Below are 18,220 nucleotides of genomic sequence, written 5' to 3'. Positions count from 1 at the left end.
AAGCGATTTTAAGTTCATGGATGCACCAAAAGGAGAGAGAGGATCCATTATTCACGGTGTTAGATTGGCTAGTGTAAATAAAATAATATTACGGTGTTGTTATGATTTAAATCAACTCATTTAATATGTGGAAAATGCATAGGTACTTTTGCTAAATCCTAAACCAATTAAGATATCGAAAAATACCTTTGTGCACGTAAGTATAACCAGTAGATGTACAAATTGCAGTAATAAAAAAGTTTCAAATAGTAAAAAAAATTCCACATATTACCAAAATTTAAAACAGGGACAATATGTGTATTTACATAGTTGATTTAAAACTAGAGATAAAAGAAGGTTTTTTTAATTTTATTTTTAGAATAAAAGCAAACAGCATTTAGTTCAATTGTTTGCAAAAAAAATAACCAAAACGAAAAAATAATTCACATGTACACATGCAAAATAAAAATAACCACTTTTGGTTAATAATAACCAAAGTGGCAACACTGCTGTTATCACTAATTCAGACATTTTGCTTAAAAATTTGTTGTTTATTAAATTTTTTCGTTTGTTTAGCGCGTAGGTAGGCATTTTTTGTCATTCTTTTATAAATCTATAACTGTAAAATAAATAATTAAAAAACCCGAAAATATGACATCGCGTAAAAGGCAGCACAATATGGAAAAGGAAAATAAGAATAAGACAGATTATGCAGCTCAATCGCCTAAAGATTCAGTATGATGGACACATTCTTCTAATTTCACAAATTTTGTGAATTAATGTTCTTTGTTTTTGTCACTTTTCATTTAGTTAAATAATGAATCCGTGGATGATATGTTAGCTAATGTTGATTCCTTCATTGAAGGTGTTTATCGTGACCTGAGCATTAGTCCTCCTCAACGTACTTCTTTGGGCAATTCTGCAACATTTCGCACACGTAGATCACTTAACGACGATTCATCAGTTTCATCCGATAATACTTCTCCAGCTGGGGCAACTTCTATTTCAATAATTGAAAATGCTTCTGCAGTAGTCTCGCCGACCACACGTCGCAACATGGATGCAGAGATTGAAAGAAGTCAGTATTTGTGTTTAGGAATGTATTGTCTTTTATAATATTTTATTTCATGCATTTTTCCTACAGTCAATAGAATTTGTGATAATGTTGATCAGAATCTACGTTCAATTGGTCTTTTTATGAACAATTCGTGTGACAATAGCACTTCGGAAAATATTTTAAATTCAAGTAAGTTCTTTAATTCTTATGTAGTTATTTTCTTTATTTCGTCTATAGTCTAGTATGTATTCTTGACTAAGAATTTATTCAAGACTTTGTGTGGTCAATACTATAAACTTTACTATAGACTTGACTTTAGTCAATAGTTCCACCTATAGTCTTGTCCATAGTCTGATCAATAGTATAGGCTATAGTCTTGTATTGTCTATTGTATTGACTATAATCTTTTATATTGGGCTATCTATTCTTGCCTGTTATATTGACTAATCTATAATAGTATAGTCTAGTCTATAGTCAAATCTATGGTTTAATCTATAGTCTAATGTATAGTCTATAGTCTAGTCTAGTCCAGTTTATAGTCTAGTCTATCATATAGTCTAGTCAATAGTCTAGTCTATAGTACACAGAAAAAACTGAAAAACGATTTCAATTACCAAAACCTCGTTTTCAATTATTTTATTTTTTGAAGTTCAACCTATAACAAAAATTGTATATTCAATTACTACTTATAATTGATTTCGTACACAAAATTTTTATTTTTTTCTATTTTTGTTGTTGTTAAATACGTATTTGATTATACATTTTTATGAATCAAATACAAAATGAATTGAACCCTTTTAAAATTTTTGATTAATCGTTTAATTGAAAATTTTTTAAAATTAATTTTTTCTGTGTATGTATGTATTTCTATAAAACTCATTTTATTATTTTCTTTTGTTCAATAAAAATTCCCCTTTTATTAAAAGATTTAACAAGTACTCCCAGTTCATCTACTTCATCAATGACGGCTCTAACACTCAATAGTCCACCGATTGCCACAATAGTACGCAATAATAATACGCAAAGAAGTCGTCCCAGACGTCGAAGATCGTCACCCACAGGATCAATAGCTGCTCATGTTATAGATTTATCAGAGTCACAAACACAAACACCAGAGATAAACAGACACACTATCAGCGTTAATAGTAATAATAACCGCCATATTGATGATGACGACGACGATGATGTTATTTTGGTATCTGCGAATATTCATCCTGTAGTGGATTTATGTACACCAGGGGGACATCAGGAACATCACAATCCTAGGCCAGTAATAAATCAAAGACAATTAAATAGACGACGCTTGACGCACCAAGATGAAGATGTTGCAGACTCATGTTGCCAAGGTCCCTCGACAGCAAGAAAACGTCGCACTGAATATTTTACACCACCAGAATACAAAAAACCCTCATCAGGGTCAGGCAATGTTGCCACTTCGCCACCATCTTCAGCAGCGACAACAGCTTCTGTTCATACACCATTTATGTGTCCCGTTTGCATGGAATCATGTTTACAACGCCAACCTACCTCAACTCGTTGTGGTCATGTCTTCTGTAAAGAGTGTATTGAACACGCCATACGTTTGACTCATAAGTGTCCCATGTGTAATACGAAAATTTCCAAAAGCCAAATATTCCGTATTTATCTTTAAGTTTGTTTTTATGTAGCATGAATACTCAGTGACATTGTTAACCCATAGTTTAGCTTATAGTTAAAACATGAATTATTTATTATTTTCTTTAATATTCCTTAATCATTTCATAACTTATTTCTTTATTTAGTAATAGTTTTATAATTTTTAAATTCAATCGTTTTTTTTACTTGTTTTGAAACCTTATTTTTGTCTGTTAATTGAATAAATTTAACTATGTTGTAAAAATTGTTGCGTTTATTTTTAGGGCAGATCAATTTTGTGAATTACTTTTTTAGCTTTCCGATTAATTTAAACATTTCTTTATGTTCAAGTACATTGAAGGGTTAAGAGATTTTCATAACAATTAGCTTTTGCTTAGGTCAAATATATAACTTACCCTACCAAACAACAGATGGCGCGTTTTTTATTCAAATAAATTTATATTAACGAAAACAAATTTACGTAAAATTTTTACTTAATGGCCTCTAAAATTATATATCCTAAACCTTTGCCTCAACTCATTAAACAGAATTTCCCTTTAGAAACTGGTTTCACACCCACTGAAATAGTGGCTTTACAGAATGGCTGGTGTTTAATTAAGCGCCGTTTAAACTATCATTCTGCGAAAATCTTTACGGAGTAAGTTTTATAAACTGTTAAAGGCAATTTCAAATTTAGTTGGCAAATACTGAAGTATATCATATCTTGGAACTGATTTGTTTTTTAAGCTTTTTCAGTGAAAATTATTTTCTGTTGGAAAGATTTCGTAATGTTGAGATTGGAAAATTCAATTTAAGTAATTTGCATCAACATCCTGCACAGTTAATGAATATCTATGGTAGTCTTATTGAAAGTGGTCTTAATGATGTGGCCTTTATTAACATGTTATTGAGTGATGTGGGTCAAAGACATCAGTTGTATGAAGTTACATACGATGATGTTAAGGTGAGATTCATAGTTATATTTTAGTCTATTTTTAGCTATGCGGTCTCTAAACTATACTTAAGATGGAACTCTAGAACTGAACTAGAACTGAACTAGAACTAACTAGAACTGAACTAGAACTGAACTAGAACTGAACTAGAACTGAACTAGAACTGAACTAGAACTGAACTAGAACTGAATCTAGAACTGAACTAGAACTGAACTAGAACTGAACTAGAACTGAACTAGAACTGAACTAGAACTGAACTAGAACTGAACTAGAACTGAACTAGAACTGAACTAGAACTGAACTAGAACTGAACTAGAACTGAACTAGAACTGAACTAGAACTGAACTAGAACTGAACTAGAACTGAACTAGAACTGAACTAGAACTGAACTAGAACTGAACTAGAACTGAACTAGAACTGAACTGAACTAGAACTGAACTAGAACTGAACTAGAACTGAACTAGAACTGAACTAGAACTGAACTAGAACTGAACTAGAACTGAACTAGAACTGAACTAGAACTGAACTAGAACTGAACTAGAACTGAACTAGAACTGAACTAGAACTGAACTAGAACTGAACTAGAACTGAACTAGAACTGAACTAGAACTGAACTAGAACTGAACTAGAACTGAACTAGAACTGAACTAGAACTGAACTAGAACTGAACTAGAACTGAACTAGAACTGAACTAGAACTGAACTAGAACTGAACTAGAACTGAACTAGAACTGAACTAGAACTGAACTAGAACTGAACTAGAACTGAACTAGAACTGAACTAGAACTGAACTAGAACTGAACTAGAACTGAACTAGAACTGAACTAGAACTGAACTAGAACTGAACTAGAACTGAACTAGAACTGAACTAGAACTGAACTAGAACTGAACTAGAACTGAACTAGAACTGAACTAGAACTGAACTAGAACTGAACTAGAACTGAACTAGAACTGAACTAGAACTGAACTAGAACTGAACTAGAACTGAACTAGAACTGAACTAGAGCTGAACTAGAACTGAACTAGAACTGAACTAGAACTGAACTAGAACTGAACTAGAACTGAACTAGAACTGAACTAGAACTGAACTAGAACTGAACTAGAACTGAACTAGAACTGAACTAGAGCTGAACTAGAACTGAACTAGAACTGAACTAGAACTGAACTAGAACTGAACTAGAACTGAACTAGAACTGAACTAGAACTGAACTAGAACTGAACTAGAACTGAACTAGAACTGAACTAGAACTGAACTAGAACTGAACTAGAACTGAACTAGAACTGAACTAGAACTGAACTAGAACTGAACTAGAACTGAACTAGAACTGAACTAGAACTGAACTAGAACTGAACTAGAACTGAACTAGAACTGAACTAGAACTGAACTAGAACTGAACTAGAACTGAACTAGAACTGAACTAGAACTGAACTAGGACTGAACTAGAACTGAACTAGAACTGAACTAGAACTGAACTAGAACTGAACTAGAACTGAACTAGAACTGAACTAGAACTGAACTAGAACTGAACTAGAACTGAACTAGAACTGAACTAGAACTGAACTAGTAGTTCTATGTAGAAATCATTATTTCTTAGCTCTGCTTACAATTTAATAATTGCTGTATTTTTCGTACTTTTTTCATTTCATGCAGTTACTTACCGATCATATACAGTTATATGTTATAGAATTTTTAGATAAAGTAAAGTCGACCACCTTCCTAAATGGTTTAACAAAATTAAGTGAACTTATCAATGAACATCACAGGGTAAAGGCTGAAGATGAAGAGCAAACAGCAAGAAGACAAAGTGATGATACTAATTAAACAAAAAAAACAAAAATTCAAAATTTCATTAGTATTAAATTTCCCTTTGCAAACACTCATACGTATGATTAATATCATATCATAATAATTAATAATACTTATACGTCCAGTTGACTGCATTTCAAAATATGACATCTTGATGGGTAAAATTGTTTGCAAAATTGTTTATAAAATAAAACCGAGTAATAAATTCCAAATTATAAAACAGTGATAATAATACTGATGAGCATGATTATGATGATAATGACGATAATCGTATTTGTAATTTGAACTACTGCTAGTGAAACATGTTCTCCTTTCGTGCTGTTGACTTTCCAACTCATTTACTCTCATTTACCCTCATCCAGCAACAAGTGGATTTGTTATTTCGTTGAGGTTTGGTTGTGGGTTCTGTCGGCCTGTTTCGCTTTACTCTGTAATGATTTTACGTCTTTGTAGAAATGTTACTTGTAAATTAGTAGCTCATTTGTATGTGTAGAAAATAGTAGAGAATTTAAGTAAATAAACAATTTTAGTTGCGTTATTTAGCATTTTTCCTTAAGATATGTTTAGTCTAACATTGACTTTCAACTAATACGCAGTGTTTTCTTAGTTTTTCCTATTCATACGCAAATTTTGAAATATTTTTTGAAAACTTTAAGACGAAAGTGTTTGAAAGTATAAGAAGAAATGTGGTAATTAAGAAAGTAATTTTAAATTTTAACAAGAAAACGTCTTTTATTAAGAAAATCTTACAAAATGGTGGCCATAACTGATACAGAAAAGGTAAATTTTATTAAATAGAGAAATTTATCTTATTGAATTTGATCAGTTGATTTTCAAATAACTATTTTTTTTTAAGTTGATTTCAAAATTAGTGAAATATTTGAAATATCATTAAATAGCTATTTACCATAAACAATTCAAAATCATGTTTGATTACAAATACAAAAGGTATTGAAAAACTTGATTCCATTAAAAAACCTTTTTTTTATTTTAATTTTGTAAAAAAATTAACTGAAATCATTCAATTAAAACTATCATCCTTAATTTTACTCAAATTTGTTATATTGTATATATTAATCTAACGCTATCATCGCTGGAAACAAAATTGTCTGTACAGATTCCGTTTGATTAGAAATTTAGCACATGTGCGGTAACAGACAGACTGGCGGGCAACTATTTATTCAGTTAGATATATAAATATAAAATATATGAAGATTGTGGGTTACAAATAGCAACAGATAAACAGGTAGACAGACAAAGCAAAATTGGTTAAATATAGAAACAATTGGGTAAACGATAATAATGAAGAAATGTGTATAAAATAGGGAAGGAATCCAAAAAAATTACTGAGATTTAAAAAAGTACTACTTGGATAACGAAAAAAGACCATAAAGTTTGATTTTAATTTCATTAAAGTTTAATTTTATGTTTCTGGGTAATTTAAAAAGTTCTATTTGAAGTACGAAAAAGTACCAAAAAATTCCCTCAAAGATTCTTTCTTGTACAATCAGGACTGTGTACGTTAAATATTGTTAAAATTCCAGAGATACGATTAGAATGATGAAATTCTTCTCTTGTGAAAATTACTTTCTCGACCAGGAATAGAATTTATACCCGAATTCCAAATAACACATTAAATAGCTTATTTTGTGTGAGTAAATTAACTTTTTTTTTAATATTGTATACCCTACACCACTATAGAGGGAAGGGTATTATGCATTTGTGTTGATGTTTGTAACACCCAAAAATATTGGGCCTACACCCACCTTAAAGCATACCAGTCGGCTCAAAATCACTTTCTGAGTCGATGTTCGCCCGTCTGTCTGTCTGTCCGTCTTGTCCACCTTTAGCGCACGCTACAGGTCGCAATTTTCAAAATTTGGCACATACCCAAGGATGAAGTCTATTGAAAATGATTGAAATCGGTCCATTATTTCGCCTAGCCCCCATACTACCGTACCCCCCGAATAGGGCTTTTGAGCTTACAATAATGTTAAATATTATTCAATCTCTACAAAAATCAGCAAATCTTAGTTTTATATAAGTTTTTCGTAATGATAAAGCCTCATTTGACCTTAGCCCCCATACAAAGTCCTGTTCAAAAAATGACTTGAAGGTGGAACTTCACCTTTAAACACTACTATCACATTGAAATTCTGCATAAATAACTTTAATGTCATCGTAAATTGCCCTACCAAAATATATATCGATAGGACCATATTTACCTTTGCCCCCATATAACCCGTCTTTCAGAGGGAATTAAGGGAAAATGCTTTATTAGAAAAATAATCCACATTATTGGTATGTTAATACTCACTGGTGTAGGATATCATATGGTCGGCCATGCCCGACTATACATTCTTACTTGTTTTTATTAAAATTGGTTCAGTAAGTTCGATTGAAATCAAAATTCCCGCATTTCCCCTTTTTGGTACTTTTTTTTTGTCATTTAGTTTCCTTCCCTTTAAAGCAAGTACATTCGCTCTTTGCTGATTATTCTCGAGTGACTTGATACCCATAAAATGCTGAGCTTACTTCTGGGCGAGGTAACGATCAACGTTTTCTTATAGTCCAATAGGGTCATAGAATTAATCTTATTCCCTGATATCGCTCTAATTGTCCTATATTAACTCTTGTTGGCGCCATATCTAATCCAATTTACGCATTCCGTTATTACACGGACTTCTGCCTGGAAGCTAGTGTTGTGTTTAGATATAGTACGATAGTATATTTCTGTTTATGGACTTTTAATGTAGTACCCCAGGCCCGTTTTGTCTGTCAGTTTAGAGCCATCCTTGTAGTAACGGATTAATACGGGTATTTGCTCTAATGATACGTTTGCCAATGATATTCTATAAAGGATAAGTGTTTAATAGATCCCGACATATTCTGTGTCTGGTATGCGATCGGTCAAGTCCGATGATTGTGTATAGCCTTCTAATGTGTCCAGTACATATTGATGAACTGTTAAAATGTGTTGGGCTGTAAGTGAGACCTTATATCTTATAAGTATATGTATGTTTTAATAGAAGTTATTGACATAGTGCACATGGCACTATTATACCGAAGCAGTATGTACGCTGAACTCCCTGTAGTGGTTTGATATTACGTTTTTGTCCAAAAAAGACAGTGTGTAATAGTAGGACTAAGGCTCAATTTCGTGTCTTTGGTTCTTCTACATAGCGCCCAACACCGGTAACTTAACTCTGTCGGTCATCATTATCTTCTTGTTCAGGAAACAGCTTTCAATATACATAGAAATGTTTGTCTTTCTTGTGAAAAGACAGATTTTCGTCTTCGCCGGGTTAATATTCAACTCCCTTTTTGAGCCCAGCTGAAAGCAGAGTTTAGGGTCTATTCAGCTCTTCTAGACAATTGATTTGGATCCTTTCCCCTTAGAAGTATTACGACTTTGTCTGCCCAGCAGATAAGTTTAAGTCCATTCTCGGTTAGGGTTCTTAGAAGGCTATAAAACGTGATTACCGAGAATAAAGGGCATAAAACATGTAGTTAATCCAGTTACAGAGTGTTCAATCAATATGAAACTGATTTTAAGATTGGAAGAGTATCAGTGTGCACGATATTGAAGGCGCCTTCGATGTCAATGTATACCGCTGGTATATATAATTTGATATCGAAAGATTACCCTATAAAGTAAACCGATATTCCTTTACATAAGCATGCTGAGGTCTTTGTCTGTTATACTGCATTTAAAAACTGTATCGACTATCCGGTCCAGGGTTTTAAGTAGGAAGGACGTAAGGCATTTAGGTTATCGGTCCAGGGTTTTAAGTAGGAAGGACGTAAGGCATTTAGGTTATCCCAAAAGTACTTCCCTGAAAACATTATTGGAGTACATGATCCGTAGTCCTATGTTATGAAGGCATGGACCATGGATGGATGTCGTGGTCCTCACCTAGGAGGAGTATTCTTTACATGCGTGTTTTGCAGGGTGTAAGTATGTTTTAAGTTTTTTCCTTCAACAATGAAAAATAATGTTATGCAATTATTAAAAATGCATGTGAATAAAAAATTAATTAAAATGATTACTTCAGTTTGCTAACTAATGCTAAACCATTTATTACTTTAAGTGTATTCTTTAATGAAAAAAGAAGACAATATTTTTATATTTTCTTGAAATTACTAAATAATATGAATATGCATACATACACATGTATCTATCTAAGTAATGCAATACAATTGAATGACTATTCGAAAAAATTACGTTAAAAGAAAATGAATTTATCATAAAAATTTTTTTCTATCAAAAATTTCATTTTTATTATTTTTAGATATTTATTTAAAAAATTAGTAACATTTTATTATTTTTATTACAAAAACTAAATCAAACAGATGACTTTTGTTTTAAAACTTGTGACATGAGAAATGTAAATTTAATTGTTTGTCAATATTTATAAATAATTATTATTTTTATAAATAAATTTGCTAATTAAAGAGTGTAAGCTGGCAAAAATAAATTTTGTGAAAAACTTTTATCTTTTAAAAAATTAAAATAATTGAAGCAAAAAGTATTGACCCATTTAAAAAGCATAAACATATAAATATTATAATTAATTATAACAAAGATAAGAGCTTTAAAATATAAATGTTGTTACATTTTTTATATTTATTGAGCTTTTTAAAATGATATGCATATTTGTTTAACGCATATATTCTATTCATAAACAAGTTATACAGTAAAACCCATCAATCACGGCAATCTATTGATTAGTCTAGTCAATTAACTAGTCCATAGATTAGTTAGTAGTCTAGTCAATAGACTAGTCCACAGACAATTTAATAGAATGGTGAATAGAATAGTACACGGACTATTCAATAAAATAGTTCCAGACTAGACTAGTTCTTTTAGACCAGACAATAGACCAGTCAGTAGTTTAGTCAATATACTAATCAGAAGTCTAGTCAATAGATAAGTCTTTATGCTAGTCCTTAGACTAGTCAATATAGTAGTTCATAGAATAGTCAATATACTAAGTAGTCAATAGACTAGTCAGAAGTTTAGTCTATAGACTAATCTGAATTCTATTCAATAGATTAATCCTTAATTTAGTCAGTATTCTAGTCAATAGATTATTCCATAGAGTGGTCTATAGATCAGTCCATAGAACATATCCTATAGACTAGTCTATAAATTAGTCCATAGACACATCCATAAAAGGCTAATAATAGACCAGTCCATAGAATAGTCTATAAATTTGTCCATTGGCTAGAGAATAGACTAGTCCATACACTAGTCAATAGAATAGTCCCTAGAATATAGGCTAGTCAATATATTAGTTTCTAGACTAGTCCATAGAATAGGTAAAAGACTAATCAAAGCTTAGTCAATAGATTAGTCTATAGACTGGTCCATAGACAAGTTAATATACTATTCAATAGACTAGATCATAGAATAGTCAATAGATTAATCAGAATTCTAGGCAATAGATTAATCAACAGATTAGTCAGTATTCTTGTCAATAGATTATTCCATAGAGTGGTCTATAGACAAAAACATACAACATATCCTATAGACTAGTACATAGACCAGTCCTTAGACTAGTCCATAAGTTAGTCCATAGTCCATATAGACTAATCAATAGACCAGTCCATTGACTAGTTTATAAATTTGTCCATTGGCTAGTGAATAGACTAGTCTATACACTAGTGAATAGACTGGTCCAAACACTAGTTAATAGACTAGTCCATACACTGGTGAATAGACTAGTTTCTAGACTAGTCCATACACTGGTGAATAAACTAGTTTCTAGACTAGTCCATAGAATAGGTAAAAGACTAATCAAAGCTTAGTCAATAGACTGGTCTATAGACAAGTCAATATACTATTCAATAGACTAGTCTATAGAATAGTCAATAGACTAATCAGAAGTCTAATCAATAGATTAGCCTATAGACTGGTCCATAAAGTATTCAATATATAATTCCATAGACAAGTCAATAGTCCACTCCGTAGACTAGTCAAGAGATTACTCCGTAGACGAGTCTGTAGAGTAGTCCTGTTGACATTATTACATCCAGATCTGTTCCTAAGACAGTGATTCTGAGAATTAAACTTTAAGAGGTACGCTGAACTAATATGATTTTCCCTCAACCAGCATAGCAGTGTACTATATTAACGCCCATATTCATAAAAGCTTAATAAAGTTGTTGATGTTTTATTGTGGGAATTTTGTATGGAAAGTGTAGGTAGTAAACCTAAAATAAACCTATTGATATCTTTATGAATACGGGTCTAAAATTGTAAATTGCAGTATCAAATATTAACTCATATTATTTATCTTTTTATAGCTTATCTGAATAACAACATGTTACTGAGATGTTTGATAAATATTTATATTGTATACATATGTATGTATATAAATCTAGCTTCTTTAATAATCTAAATATTACTCAATGAGCAATGAGGGAACAATGTTATTATTTAGAACAACCTTAAAATTATCATTTTTATTTTCTCTAACTTGACTTGCAAATGAAAATGCATATATTGACTTAAGAAAATGTGCACGTCCTAACAATGCAGTCTACATGTTTTGAAAGTCTGTCATACACTCCCTTATTGTTGTGAAATTCTTAATTTGTCTTATATCATTTGTGTTATTAGTATTGCTGTATTTTAACTCGCACCTATTGTTTACATTATTGTTTATATATGACAATATTAAATGATAATTGATAAACTAAAGATAATTTTATTGCAACAGGTTGAACTTTGTTGTTTACTATCAATATTGTTCGCTTTTGGATGCTTTAAAATAAAAGAGTAACACACTTTGACCGAAATGTTGATTCTTATACAAATTAGTTTGTGGTACGAATGAATGAATATAACCACCATCAATCAAAAAATGGGTGGTAAGTGTTATTGATTTGTTTATAACTTATCGAAATATTGATCGTAGCCCCGTTAAAGTCTTCGCAAATCAATTTGCAATTAGGTCACACTCTTCGATACAGGATTGGATATAATCGAATACAAATAACTCTCTTAGATACATGTTTTCCTTTGCGCTGAATTATTACCATACGTTTTTTTAGATCACACACGTATACTTGTGAAAAAATTTCATTAATTAAATATTACTCATACCAACCGCAGTCCTTTTAATAAGATGCAGTTGGACAGCAGAAACATTTAGTTTTAAAATGAAATTTTTAAACGAATGCCAAAGGAGTACTCGTACTTAAGTTTTTAAGATGAAGACAACATACCACCCAGATGCTTCTTCTAGGTAAAGCGCGTTTGACACGTTAATGGAGTAAAATCATGACTCAATTAGATCAACAAACAGAGAATTTAGTATAGCCAATACTATAAACAGGCATTTTTTTCAACTGGAGAAAACAGATCACCTAGAACTGGTATTTTGTTAAGACTATAGTCTAGTCAAGTCCAGATCTTAGACTGGTTTATAGTCAAGACTTTTGACTGTTTTAAAGTCAAAACAACAGACTGGTCTACAGTCATGACGATAAATTGGACTATAGTCAAAACTAAAGACAGGTCTATAGTGAACACTATAGACATGACTATAATCAAGACTATAGATGTGACTATAGTCAATATAGTAAACTGGCCTATAGTCAAGACTATAGACTGGTCTATAGTTAATATTATAGACTGGTCTACAGTCAAGACGATAAAATGGACTATAGTCAAAACTAAAGACATGACTATAGTCAAGACTATAGATTGGTCTATAGTCAAGATTATAGACTGGTCTATAGTCAGGACTATAGACTGGTCTATAGTCAATATTATAGACTGGTCTATAGTCAATACTATAGACTGGTCTATAGTCAATACTATAGACTGATCTATAGTCAAGACTATAGACTGGTCTATAATCAATACTATAGACTGATCTATAGTCAAGACTATAGACTGGTCTATAATCAATACTATAGACTGATCTATAGTCAAGACTATAGACTGGTCTATAGTCAAGACTATAGACTGGTCTATAGTCAGACTATAGACTGGTATGGAGTCAAGACTATAGACTGGTCTATAGTCAATACTATAGACTGATCTATAGTGAAGACTATAGACTGGTATGGAGTCAAGACTATAGACTGGTCTATAGTCAATACTATAGACTGATCTATAGTCAAGACTATAGACTGATTTATAGTCAAGACTATAGACTGGTCTATAGTCAAGACTATAGACTGGTCTATAGTCAAGACTATAGACTGGTATGGAGTCAAGACTATAGACTGGTCTAAAGTCAAGACAATAGACTGGTATGGAGTCAAGACTATAGACTGGTCTATAGTCAAGACTATAAACTGGCCTATAGTCAAAACTATAGACTGGCCTATAGTCAGGACTATAGACTGGTATATAGACAAGACTATAGACTGGTATGTAGTCAAGACTATAGACTGGTATGTTGTCAAGATTATCGACTGGTTTATAGTCAAGACTATCGACTGGTCTATAGTCAAGACTATAGACTGATCTATAGTCAAGACTATAGATTGGTCTATAGTCAAGACTATAGATTGGTCTATAGTCATATAGTCAAGACTATAGATTGGTCTGGAGTCAAAACTATAGACTGATCTTATATACATTTATAATCGCGCGAAAACGAAATGACTTCATCTTATTGGTGACGACTACAATCACTTGTGTATAGTCAAGATTATAGACTGGTTTAAATAGAAAGTTATTGTATGGGTCTAGATGAGTTAGATATGTATTTACTTATTTTTTTATAATTTAATCAGAAAATACAATTTGTCTGAGACAATGTTTGCACAGCTCTGTACTCTGTATTACTTTGTAAGTGTGACGTTATAAGAAACAATGAAAATATAAACAAAAAGTAATAAAAAGCAAGAAGAAAAAGAAGACCTCGAACTTGACCATTCATTTAAATAATTATAAATATTGAAAGTAGAAAACTACTAAAATAGCAAACAAATAAAAATTCAATAACTTTAATTGTTTATCGGCATTTGATTGATATTCATAAAAAAAAACATATAAATTTATAACGAACAACTGGCAGGAAGGAGTGCTCAAAATAAATAACCTTCAATTATTAAGAGACAACTGTGCTACTACTATTATAACTAGTACTAAAACTACTACTATAAGTAGTAAGGAAATAAATTTACATACATATTTCTTAATTTTTTTTCTTTGTAAAATAATACAAATATTCTTCTTCTTTTGTAGGTTTCTTTTAGAGAATGTTTTTCTATTAAATTGCTTTTCATAAGCAAACTTGTTGCTTTTTAATGGTTATTTTAGATGGAAGTGTAGCTGTATATGTATATCCCTATAAACATTATTGAGAGCGTAAGTGTAGCAGAAGTATCTTCCACACTTGCGTATTCAATCGTCGATGTGTCATTATTCTGATCTTATCATTGTCAGGAAGAATAGTTTGCATCCTCTATAAGACACCTTTGTCTTTTAATATTCTAATTGTCATTCCTCTATAATACACGTGAAAGTGACTTTTAATCTTTGAACTGTCATTCTTCCAAAGTGACTTAAACATTGATATATAACGATAGAACCCTAGATGTAGCTTCCATAAGTCAGTAAAAACTAAGTGGTTATGTAAGTAGAGTGGCCTGCGGTAAGTTAGTAGTTAGTGTTCTAGTCTGTTAGATCGTAGGTGGTGAGTTTGATTCCCACCTGAGGCACTGGTTAAGGAGCGCACAACAGGCCTAGGTGTATTTCTTCGGATTTGATTTTATACATTCTTCTTTCGAACTAACTAACTATATAAGTAGAAGGAAGTCATTACTGAGATTTTACTGGGCTAATTATAAAAATTCCTTAGCAATTTCGTAAAATGTTTACAATCTATTTATTATCATCTAGAAGTGACTTAACCGTATACAGTTTGGTCATGCAAATGTTTGAAGGGTTATATTGTTGTACTCTTTATAACCTAACTGTACGTGTTGCTTTGTTTACAATTTTTGTGTTACATGTCATTTGACGTGTGTTGTTGTTTTCCCAAATAAATAAAAAGTGGGTGTGTTAACATCATATGCCTCCAATATTTTTAGTTTCTCTGAGTAAAAGAGGAAAATTTTTGTGTTTTCGTTCAATTGTTGTGTTGAGTGTGATATTTTGTTGTTGTGGTTATTTTCTTGTTTAATGAATGATCTTGGGGAAATTTTCTTAAACAGTTTTATTTTCTTTTACATTGTGCCGGCGACAATTTTCTTTTCTCTACTTTGACGTTCCATTTTTATGTTGTTTGCTTTTCTTTTTAGTTTTATGCAGTGTGTTTTCTTGTTTTGTTTTTGCAATTCTATTGTTGTGACGTTGATTTTTTGTTTAATTTAGTCGACTTTAATTGAAATATTTTGTAAATATGTAATTTAAAATGTAAATCAATTTGCTGTTGGGGAAGAAATTTGAAAGAGTGTATTGTTTAATAAATTAAAATTATGCATTTCAATTTTTTTTATTGAAGTCGGTCTATTATTTCTCATTGTTTTTCGCCATCAGTCAAGATAGTACTACGATGTTATAATAGCGCAAAGACACCTTTATTTGCAAAATTTGTTATGTCAACTGAAATTCAAATCTGTTGTCTTTACATATTTGTTATATATTCGTCCTTCTTCGACAGGATATGCTCTTTCGTAACACTTCTTTAATGTTTGAATTCCTTTAAATGACCGATTGTGTAAATAATACAAAATGCAACTTAATTGAAAAGTGTAAACTTATGCCAAGTATGAAAATCCGACAAAAATGACACTGGTCAAATTTGAATGAGACGAAAAGCATATGAATGAATGAACAAATTTAAATAATTTCTTCTTATTTTACAGTATTCAACGTGATTTCGAAACGTTTTATCATCATTAAATAAAGAAATTTAAGAAAAAAACTTTATAGAACTTTTTAAGTTTCTTACAAGTCAACATTATGACTAGACGTTAGATTTGTTGTATAATAAAAAAAAACAAATTTAAAATTCTAATAAAAATAATAATTATAATTATGATAAACAAATGGCGAAAAATATTTCAATAAACTCTATACAATTTAAATATCATTAAAAAAACAATAATTATTTTTAAAGCATAAAAGTTTGTAAACAATTTGTTGCACGTGATGCAGATTTATTGTGTATTTGTTAAATAAAAATTCACAACAACAAATAAATGTTCATATCTATGTATGTATATTTATAATTTTTTGGCATTGTATCAGAAATTTTTAATGTAATGCCTCATCAAATTAAATAATAAATAATAGTAAAAAGTCGACACCACCAAAAATAAGTTGGTCTAATTATTTAAAACAAAAGATACTGCGTCACATTACTGCCACTTAGAAAAATACACACGATCATAGGTGATCAATAAAATCACCTCGATTGTAGGTGATCAGTAAAATGTTTAATATACGTTTGTCAATCTACCTCACTGTACTATATAATAACGTCCTATAGTTGCAGCAAATAGTCTAACTTTTTTCACTTCTTATTATACCCTACACCACTATAGTGGGGAGGGTATTATGCGTTTGTGCTGATGTTTGTAACACCCAAAAATATTGGTCCTACACCCACCTTAAAGTATACCAATCGACTCAGAATCACTTCCTGAGTCGATTAAGCTATGTCCGTCTGTCCGTCCGTCCGTCCGTCCGTCTGTCTGTCTGTCTGTGTGTCCATGTAAACCTTGTGCGCACTCTACAGGTCGCAATTTTTGAGATAATTTGATGCCCCCATACAACCGGACCCCCCGAATAGGGCTTTTGACCTCATAATTATGTTAAATGATCTGCTATCTCTACAAAAATTGGAAAAGTTTAGTTTTATATATGTCTTAATAATTCTAGTGATTTTCGTAAAGGTCGGGCATTATTTGACCCTAGCCCCCATACAAAGTCCCCCTCAGAAAATGACTTGAATGTCCACAATTCACTTATAAACAGTAGTATCACGATGAAATTTGGCACAAATGAGTTTTATATAAACATAATTCCCAACAATAAATTTTATAGGGATCGGACCAAGTTTTACTCTAGCCCCCATATAAGCGGACCTTCCGATTTGGGCCTTTTAGCTCATAACTTTGTCAAATATACTACTATCTCTCCAAAAATCGGCACAACTAAGTTGGATATAATTATAAATAACACTGTCGATTTTTATAATGATCGGGCATTATTTGACCCTATCCCCTATACAAAATCCCCTTCAGGAAATGACTTGAATGTCCACAATTCACTTATAAACACTAGTATCAATATGAAATTTACCGCAAATAGATTTTATATAAAATGTCGACATTAAATTTTATTAGGATCGGACCAATTTTTGCCCTAGCCCCCATACAACCGGACCTACCGATTAGGGCCTCTTAGCTCAAAAATTGGCACAACTGAGTTTGATATGTAATTATAAATAACACTGTCATTTTTCGCCATGATCGGAAATAAAAAGTAGCCTATTGCCAGACATACGAATGTGCTGTGAAAATTTGAAGAAAATCGGTTTAGCCGTTTAGTAGTATATAACGTTCAAACATACAAACATATAAACACAAAAACATATAAACATACAAACAAACACACATTCATTTTTATATATGTATATAGATAATTCCCAATAATACATTTTATAAGGATCGGCTCAATTTCTGCCTTAGCCTCCATACATCCGGACCTTCCGATTTCGGTCGTTTATCTTTTAACTACGTCTAATATACTACTATCTATCCAAAAGTCGGCACAATGTGTTGATGTTTGTAGCACTCAAAAATATTTGTCCTTATTAAGCTATGTCCGTCTTTG

General features: G+C 31.5%; 3 protein-coding genes across 4 annotated transcripts in view; all 3 read left to right on the top strand.

Annotated features, from left to right (window-relative positions):
• Positions 1 to 504: 504 nt before the first annotated feature.
• Positions 505 to 2,915, top strand: LOC119603365. The gene is made up of 4 exons (XM_037955378.1): positions 505 to 714; positions 790 to 1,057; positions 1,124 to 1,225; positions 1,963 to 2,915. The coding sequence occupies exons 1-4, from the start codon at positions 631 to 633 to the stop codon at positions 2,685 to 2,687; spliced, it is 1,179 nt and encodes a 392-aa protein (XP_037811306.1). The 5' UTR covers positions 505 to 630; the 3' UTR covers positions 2,688 to 2,915.
• A 115-nt stretch (positions 2,916 to 3,030) lies between these two features.
• Positions 3,031 to 5,855, top strand: LOC119603366. 2 transcript variants are annotated; one of them, XM_037955380.1, is made up of 3 exons: positions 3,031 to 3,308; positions 3,398 to 3,614; positions 5,275 to 5,855. In XM_037955380.1, the coding sequence occupies exons 1-3, from the start codon at positions 3,148 to 3,150 to the stop codon at positions 5,422 to 5,424; spliced, it is 528 nt and encodes a 175-aa protein (XP_037811308.1). In that variant the 5' UTR covers positions 3,031 to 3,147; the 3' UTR covers positions 5,425 to 5,855. The 2 variants fall into 2 exon arrangements, with proteins under 2 accessions (XP_037811308.1, XP_037811307.1); XM_037955379.1 differs by having other exon boundaries at positions 5,254 to 5,852.
• Positions 5,856 to 5,972: 117 nt separating this feature from the next.
• LOC119603362 (facilitated trehalose transporter Tret1-2 homolog) overlaps positions 5,973 to 18,220 on the top strand; it is a 32,777-nt gene continuing 20,529 nt past the window's right edge. The window contains exon 1 of the mRNA XM_037955370.1: positions 5,973 to 6,189. Coding sequence (XP_037811298.1) covers positions 6,163 to 6,189 — 27 coding nt within the window. The 5' untranslated portion in view covers positions 5,973 to 6,162. The remainder of the gene's footprint in view (positions 6,190 to 18,220) is intronic.

The sequence above is a fragment of the Lucilia sericata genome, unplaced genomic scaffold (assembly GCF_015586225.1).
Source record: "Lucilia sericata isolate MDLA Ls3-8-SP2 unplaced genomic scaffold, ASM1558622v1 Contig000296F_arrow, whole genome shotgun sequence".
NCBI classification, from domain to species: domain Eukaryota; kingdom Metazoa; phylum Arthropoda; class Insecta; order Diptera; family Calliphoridae; genus Lucilia; species Lucilia sericata.
Note: the sequence above shows the minus strand (reverse complement) of the source record. Positions and strands in the feature narration are given on the sequence as shown.

Bases quoted from the DNA above. Each gene is read 5' to 3' on its own strand.
- LOC119603365 (XM_037955378.1), top strand. From the start codon at position 631: ATGACATCGCGTAAAAGGCAGCACAATATGGAAAAGGAAAATAAGAAT. The intron at 715-789 runs GTATGATGGACA...CTTTTCATTTAG, and splicing joins CTCAATCGCCTAAAGATTCA to TTAAATAATGAATCCGTGGA. The intron at 1,226-1,962 runs GTAAGTTCTTTA...TTTTATTAAAAG, and splicing joins GGAAAATATTTTAAATTCAA to ATTTAACAAGTACTCCCAGT.
- LOC119603366 (XM_037955379.1), top strand. From the start codon at position 3,148: ATGGCCTCTAAAATTATATATCCTAAACCTTTGCCTCAACTCATTAAA. The intron at 3,309-3,397 runs GTAAGTTTTATA...TTGTTTTTTAAG, and splicing joins TCTGCGAAAATCTTTACGGA to CTTTTTCAGTGAAAATTATT. The intron at 3,615-5,253 runs GTGAGATTCATA...CATTTCATGCAG, and splicing joins TTACATACGATGATGTTAAG to TTACTTACCGATCATATACA.